Raw genomic sequence first — 8,676 nt, 5'->3', positions numbered from 1 at the left:
CTGTTATACCCATTACATTTTGTGGCCACACACGTTATCTCTTACGTTGTACTAACAGAGCCAAACCATCATGCTAGAAAATTTAAAATAATTCAAGAGTGAAGGTGGTTCAAACCACCAATGTCAAACTGCATAGCTACATGGTGGATGTTATCCTCTCTCTATTGGCAGTAGGAGGATATCTCATTAAGAGATATCTGACTGTGAAACGACCAGTTTCATGGGAACTGTGTTCCATATAATTTATTTCTTATTTGAGATACTTACTCATCACAGTATTTTTACTGCTTTGAGAATCTTTTGAGCTCTACATGCTAGAGGAAAGCTTAGTTTCCATTTTTCTGTATTTTTCATCTATCTTTTTCATATTTTTCCATATTTTCCAAAATCATTTGCCACAAAAAAGAATCTTTCTATTTGTCTATTTAATGTGCAAGAAAGTGAGTTAGGTTAGCTAGAATTGTATTCTCTCAAAATATCTTTGTGGAAATCTGTTCAAGATTTTCTTTTTTATATTTCTGGCTAGTTTTGTTTCAGCTAAAGCTGTCCATTTGGTCCCAGTGTTTTCTGTACTTGTAAAGCAGTTAAATATTCCACAGGGTTTAGCTATTCCCATATGTAGACTTATATATGATAGCTAAAATAGTAAATCAGTAGTGCATTATTCACTCTTGTACTAAGTTTTAAGGATGTGGCCTAGCAAAACTGGAATTTAGAAAAATTACCGTTTTGATTAAATATTCACATCAGTACTGATTAGAGTGATCTTCCCAGTTACTTTATGTCCCAAACCAAGGATCCTTCCAGGGAGGGAAAATGCTCTGGAGGGTCTCGGAAAGAAAAGAAAACTCGTTGAGGTTCATCTGTGGCATTTTATCCAGTTCTGTTCCAGCCTGGAGTTTGTTGTTCCCCTCCTTGCAAAAGCAGACGGTGCAAGCACACAGATCCTTGAGTGCTCAGGGGACATATTTATCCATTCCTGAACACCTGCTATCACTGTCTTTTCTAGTTTCCTTTATTCCTCCATTTCCTTTAAAATGGAGATCCAGAAGCCTGGAAGAGCTCTGGATCCTAAGGGAAGCCCCTGTCTCTAAGAGCCACCTGCTGGATGCGACTGAAGCGTTTTCCAGCATCCTGTATTTAGCTGAGCACATTTCTACGCGTTAAGTGTTCTGGGGCTAAAAGTTAGCCAGTGCAGTTGAGCTGAAAAAACAAGATGAAAAAACTAGAAACATGTAAACTCTTAAACAAGTGTTGAAATTTAAGAAATTATTAGTCATTAGTGAAAGCAGTAGATCATTAGTGACTGAAAATTTGAAAAATGTGTCTCTGTTTTGAGAACACACTAGCTAAGGCAGTGTTTAAGGATTAAACCTTAAACAAGTGTCCGACCCAAGGTTCAACCCTTAAATTACTTATGGCTGGAAGGCACACACATACTCCCTTTCTGAATTTTAGATGACTGCTTAATATGTATTCAGGTTTATGGGACTTTAACACATGCAAGTTCTGTGTGTCTTGAGACTGGAAGATAAAAAGTAACATTCCTTCAGTGATACCCACAGTCCATAGTCTTAGGCACTTAAATGCAGAATATGAACATTAGTCAAGTAGATACTGATTGAGATTTGGCACTAAGAGATTAATATACATGTTAAATTAGGTTAAAGTTAGTATGAAGTTTTATTTACACAAACAGCTGGGTTAAGAGTAGCACGTGTGTCCAAAACCAGTGTATAACTCTTTTCATAACTTTTAATATTGGAATAATGAAGTTCAAACTCTCCTTCAAAGATATCCAAGTTTATTACTGAAAAATGCAATATTCAAATGTGTATGATACAATAAGTAGTTGCATTTGTACATGTAAACCTTGATAAAGTAAACAGCATCTCAAAGACAAATTTATGCCAAAAGTGTCTTACAATAACAATCAGATATTTATCTGATAATTAATCAGATCAACATTTTCCTCAGTGAATTCTTTTAATTCTGGGGTACATATCGGGATGTAAAAGTAATCTTAAAACACAAAAGAAAGCGAAAGCTGACAGGCCAGAGGAACTTCTAGCATGTAGTGCATAAAAGTCAATTCTTTGAAAACATTTTGTGGTAAGTATTGCAATCTCATTTTAAACACTACTTACAAAGTTTGGATTTATGAATAGAAAAAATAGTTGAAATTTTATTCTAATTCCTTACTTAGAAACCAAGTTGTATTTAAATATTACATAAATTTCAAATATATACACATCTTAAGAAATGTCTTACGATCATGATATTGCAAGTTAGCCTGGACTATCAGAGTAAAAATGACTGAAGTATGTTATTTAGTTAGATTTTACATGAGATTCTTTCAAACATTTGAAATTTCAGTGATACTAATCTAGGTAAAAATTAGAGTAAACAGGTTGGTAGATTTTTTAATACAAAATTCTCAGTCATCTATATAGAACACAAAATAAAAAGGTGACTGAATTTTCTTTCATTTTTAACAGAAAACTCATCATGTTCCCAGTGATTAAAATCTCATTAGCTGGGCTGGGTTTGATGCTAATTTCTCGTCTATTAGCATCCTCACCACTGATTCACAGCAATAAGAATGCAAACTACAGAGAATGTGTAACACTGTCGAGGTTATGGCAAAAAGGGCGAACAAGCCAAGGGAAATAACACAAGATAATTTTCAGTGCAGCGAGGAGGGAATATACCACTAACATTGCAAGACTAAATCTCAATCCTGCATTTAAAATGTTCCTGTATAATAAGGAATAGCAAAGTGCTTTCTCTACAGTTCCTTGTTGTGCTGTTATGATAACTTTGTGCTGTTGTGGTAACATTGTGCTATCTTGACTATGCCAAAATCATGCCAATACAAATTTCTAGTAAATGTGGCTGCTATGTCAATATTAGAGAAAAATTTTCAACACAAATCTATCCATACAAATGTAAAAATGAAATCAATATTAGGATGGTTCACAGTCTTTAGGATGATGCTAGAGTGTGTGTGCGTAAGTGCAGGGAAGGAGATAAGTAGTACAAAATTTAGTGTTTGGGAAAGTGGCCGAAGGGGCAGCTGTGGCACTGGCGGCCAAACAGCACACGCCGGCGCACCTCGGGGCACCTCACCCCTCCGCCCTGTGCAGGCTGACTTGGAAAAAGCACCAGATCAACTAATATTTGTGCACTTCCTCCGCTTTGGTCGCCCAGCTAGGGCCATCCACAAAAGAGCCTGTATTCAGAGAGTTTTAGTCAGGTAATTGCTCTGGAAATGGGACTGTCGGCAAGAAGGCATCATTAATACTGGGGAGGAGTGAGAATGAGCCGGGCAGAAGAGAGCAAGGAGAGGGCAGGCTGCCACCCACCGTGCCCCAGCTCCAGCCCTCGTCCTGTGGAGCCAATACAGAGTCAGGGCCAAAGACCGAGGCGAACGGGCGGCCTTTGCTTCCTTCCTCTGCTCCTAGCGAGTCTCGAAATGCTGGTTTCTTACATTTCATCACAGCAAAACGCTTTGCTAGTGTGAGATGGAGTACTAAGAGACAGAGGGAGGCTTTAAAGCTACTAAATTTTCCATCACGGGAATACAGGCTTGCAAGACACTTTAAAAAGTGTCACTGCAATCATTTAAGTCAGACAGACTATGCACTGGAACTAACAAAACAATTTATTTAATCCCTCAGCACAAAGTCTGGCTACATAGATGAATTTTCTTTGAATTCTAGTGTGCTGTAACAGCAAATCCACTTTGTTATGAAAGGATGGCTGTATATTTGTTTCAACCTTCACCTCCCAATGATCAACATTAGTATTTTTTCATGATTAGAAAAACTGAAAAGCTTTTGGAAGTACTACTATATTTTAAGTGACTATTGATACCATTATTTTTATCTCCATCCCTTTTCTACTATAAAAAACTTAATAGAAAATGTGATTGTTTGATCTTCCATTGACTTTATTGCCTTCACATTCAGCTATTTGTATAAAATAAATTTTATTTATATGACCACTGCCCAGTGAATGTAAACAATTTAGTCTGTAATAGTTTTAATGAAAATTATGGAAGTTGGAAGTTAGCTATATAAGAACGGCTATATTTTTTCATTTTATGGACAAGGATCATTTTCAGGTAATCAAAAATGATACAATGCTTCTTAATAAGTATATACTAATTACCACCAAATGAACTGTGGCGTAATTCAAAAGATTAATTAATCCCATGGTGCAGTATAACCATTCACAGGCAAATGTTAATGGATCCCAAAGCTCCAGAAATTCTCTCTGGTAGCATCAATAATTGGAATTTGCAGTGGAACCAGTCACAGCAAGGAAACTCCAAATGCCCCAAACTTGTAGAACTTTCATTAGACTGATTATCTTAGATTAGCATTCAGAATAAAACCTCACTGAATTTCTCACCCTTCCCCAAATCAAAATCTCCTCTAAGGCTATGTTTCCCAAGATATTTTTCATTCTGCAGAATTCTTCATGAAGGAAACCTTACAAAATTTATGGATTTATGCATTAACCTTTATGTAACTTATTTTCACCAACTCCTTCAGACATTTTTCTTTGAGTCTTCAGCAGGGCACAATTAAGCCTAAATGATCCTCAGAACAAAATTTAAGACAAGTTGCTGTCAGAAAAGGACACAGTAAGAAGCAATGCCTCTGTTTTGTAGTAACGAAGATGTGTACTTTAAAGAAATAACACTTATGGCCTATTACCACTATGGAAACTTTAGCCTTCTGGTCATCAATATCAGCTTCAATGTTAGTCCCGATTTCCTCCATAAATCCTTTAGCAAAAAGGGGTAGGAAAGAAAAAGAAAAAAAATGGCCACGATGCAGTGTGCCTTGTTTTCAAATCCCAGCACGGTAGCAGGATGCCCAACCACGGTGCTGTTTTTCTGGCAAGAACTTTGAAGTAGGAGATACCAAATGGGGAGGCTTTAGCCAACCTGCAGGTAATCCTGTTAGCACTCTGTCATGACCCCTGAGCTCTTCACGCATCTCTCCACCCGGAGACAGAGGCTCTCAGCTGTAGGAAGGAAGAACTCCCTAGGAGGGCTCATGAAGCTCCTCTTTGGAGCCATTCCACTTTGATGTACTTTTTCCTTTTTCGTTCACCAGAATTCAGAGCTCACATATTAGGCACAAATTTAGATGAAAAGTAATTGAAAACGAGATGTTTGTAACTTACGTGGATTTTCCACTATTTTTAAAATAGAGTTTTCTTTTGTCTGAATCAAGACACTGAATTTGGTTAGGAATAATTAAGACATTTTGGATTAATCTTTTGTATTTAAAAATACGTACTTGCTCATGCAGTCTCTCTAAGGGCGCATGCATAGAGCAAAGTTGTCACAGATTAGATCAGCAATAATCTGAAGCATTTTTGCACAATTTGTAGCTTTGTCAGATTTCACAAATGCAGCTTGCATGCACAATGTATTTATACTGGTCATTTTTTTTGGAAAGACAATACTTAGAATATGAAAAGATCATTCACCATTCATAAAATACATTATTCCTGAGGACAGTGTGTGCCTTATACTTTAGTAAAATAACGTGCAGTCAATGCAAACACCACGCGAAATGAAGTCTAGCAAAAAGTTTTCTCAGCTTAAGCAAATGGCTAGATAGTAGCAAAACCTTTAGACATTGCTGATATCCTCCAGCAACAAAAGAACACACACAGTAATTCTCCAAAACTTCTTGTGCTTTCCCAGTGCATAAACTGAATAATGCCAGATCTACATACTTGCCTTTGATATACTTTTATATGCTGAAAATCATTAAGAATATATATATTTAAATCCAAAACCATACTCAAATACAAAAAGGTTTTCTTCCGTATATATTGGTGAAGTCCAATTGGGATTTTGCTAGCTTTGTACTGACATGTGCCAACATTCACAGCAGAAAGAATATAAAATAATTAATCAGTATTTCCCATTTTTGCCTAATTTTATGCTAAATCTTTATACCTTGGGCCAGCCAAGGCATTTTCTCTAAAGAAAACATTAAAAAGAGAGTTCATCTGTGACCTTATGAAAAACTGAAGTACTACTATTCCATGGCACAGAAATGGAACCTGTGACACATAGTTAATGCTGTCAAGTGGTGCTTGATATTCTACAGCATGAACAGTGAAGGAATAAATTAAACCAAATAATGTGATTATATAAGCACTGGACAGAATGCTTTAATTATTTCTGAAGAGGAATACTAAGGAACTGAAAATGCAAAACATAACTGGAAGGGAAAAAACAGCCTATCCAAAATACAGCTGAATTCCACCAGCCCCTTCTCATAGAGCTAATGGGCAATAGAGCTGATTAGACCATAGCTTCCAGTTTCTTTCCTCCTTTGTGCACTACTATAGGAACTCCTACAGTTACTTTGTCTGGTCACAAATAACTGGAATTAACCAAGGAATCTTTTGAATACAGTAAAGTGACTAAAGAACTTAAGGTCTGATGCTAGGCCTCCCCCATACAGATGTTATTCATCCACTTTAATGGGCTCTTGACTCTTAACATTAATTTTACATGACACACACACACACACACAAAGATTTTTCAAATATATGGAAGTGAATACTGGAATCACACTTTTTGGCTCAATATCTTAAGTAAAACTTCAGGTCTTTTCATATCTGTCATCAGTGATTTCCCTGCAGTTTTTACTGCTAAAACTGATGCTAACATTTGCATTTGTTACAATTACTGTGCTTTGTTGCATCTTTGTTTTTTAAATTTTTTCTCATCTAATATAAATAAAAAGATTATTTAAAATTGTACAAGAGAAACAGAATGATTGTAACTTTGTCCCCCCACTCTCTTCTCTGCAAGTGAATCCTGCCCACTTGGTTAAATTAAGTGCTTATCTTTTCCCGCATTACGAAATGTTATTAATAGACAATTTCATCACCAAAATGTGACTATAACCACAAGTGACAATGCCTTATGCTGTATGCACATAAAAACTGAAATTCGATTCTTTACATGTACTTTTACTTTCAGTGATTTTATCCAAAAAGCCCCCCAAAATTGTAAGAAGGCATAAAAATAATAATTACAAAAAATCTAAAAGTAACCACTGTGTGTGTGTGCATTTACATACAATCTGTATACATATCTGCATGTATCTAATTCCCATGCTTTGACTTATGTAGCCCAATAACAGAAGTGCACATTACTGGAACATCTACTATTACAATAAGAAGAGCATTATAAAGTGCTCTGCTTCTCCTTCCCTGAACAAGCAAGTCACAATGTTATAGTGTACGTCTGATATATATCTGCATAAGCTTGCATACTATAGTTATTTTTATATCCAGAATGAAGTCATTTGCACTGTATTAGAATATTTCAAGGTAACACTCTGTGAACTCATAGAATCATTGCCCAGAGAGACCAGAGAGAACAGTAACACAGTTAGGCATCGGCATGCTGCATCAGAGCATGGAAATGACTGTTCTTTCATTCTGGAGGTGTGTGGAGGTGATCTTTCTGCATATAAAAGTGAAAAGACAATTCAGTAGCCATGTCATTTTCAAATACAGCTGCAAGTGTCAATGCAACGTGCTCTCTTAGTGCTGCTCTTTTCTCTCTGAATTTAGAATTTTTGGTTTTCAACTAGAAGGATAGATTAATGAAATTGATGTGCAAATCTTAAACTGCATAGTATATATTAAGCAGCCATATACCCCCTTGTTAGGGTAGGACCACATCCACAATCTCGACAAGAGACTAGGACAAACCTGACAAAACAGTAAGCCTGAAAGATCATTTATATCAAGTTATGGCCACAAAGGCAACAATTGCTCTTTTCTTCAGAGGCATTACAGATGCAGCTGAGCAATCAGAAGCTGTAGAAACAGTGGATATCACGTGAGTTGTTTTTAGTCATGCCCTTACTGTGTAAGTTTACAGGTAATATTTTATTTTCATTAAGCTGTTAGTATCTTCATGAATAGCATGAACATTCATTGCCTTTTCTAAATCAGTCTCCAAATTTTTGATCTGTCTGCATATTCTTCAGTGCCAGTCTTGTCCATGGTGCTCACCACCAGCCAGGGACAGACAGATAAGGCTATTCATATTCTTCATTGGAAGCATCTATTTTCCAGTTCCCAACCAAACCCTGCAGCTGTACTGCCCATCAAGAACATATATACAGTGTGAATCTCACGCACTCATGCCAGATGCTGACCTCATTTTGTAACTGCACTCTTCAATTTCCAAACAGTGTTTTTGTTGCAGCATAGTATCAACTAAGGCCATTCATGGTGATACTGCTTCCCATTCTTCTTCCGCTCTCTCTGCAAATGCTCCAATTCAGCCTCATACATCATTTCCTGGACTAAGTATTTCTCTCTCCTCATTCTGTCACACAAGTCTTTGGGCATGTCTGGAATCAGGTAGGCAATGAAAGACTTTATTCCAAAAACAAGGTGCTGAAAAGAAGAACAGAAATAATTACTTCAAAGATGCTTAAGCATTCATTTCTAGGATCAAATTTTAGGGCCTGAAAGTCAGTGGCAAAACTGCAACTGAGATTTGATTTAGGACTGAAAAGTGATCTGTATATTTGTGTAAGTATACACAAATATACATGTACATAAATACATATATATATACACACATATACATATGAGCAGTCTACACATAAG

General features: G+C 36.5%; 1 protein-coding gene across 8 annotated transcripts in view; it reads right to left on the bottom strand.

Annotated features, from left to right (window-relative positions):
* Positions 1 to 8,676, bottom strand: part of ANO3 (anoctamin 3) — a 304,803-nt gene that overhangs the window by 80,021 nt on the left and 216,106 nt on the right. For 7 of the 8 annotated variants that reach the window (XM_064512865.1, XM_064512866.1, XM_064512867.1 and 4 more), the window contains one exon: positions 1,788 to 8,460. In XM_064512865.1, coding sequence (XP_064368935.1) covers positions 8,278 to 8,460 — 183 coding nt within the window. In that variant the 3' untranslated portion in view covers positions 1,788 to 8,277. Of the gene's footprint in view, positions 1 to 1,787; positions 8,461 to 8,676 lie in introns of those variants that run through there. The other variant, XR_010389446.1, reaches the window with a different exon arrangement.

Source organism: Dromaius novaehollandiae, chromosome 5, assembly GCF_036370855.1.
Source record: "Dromaius novaehollandiae isolate bDroNov1 chromosome 5, bDroNov1.hap1, whole genome shotgun sequence".
NCBI classification, from domain to species: domain Eukaryota; kingdom Metazoa; phylum Chordata; class Aves; order Casuariiformes; family Dromaiidae; genus Dromaius; species Dromaius novaehollandiae.
The sequence above is the reverse complement of the archived record's forward strand: the minus strand, read 5'-3'. Positions and strand labels throughout refer to the sequence as shown.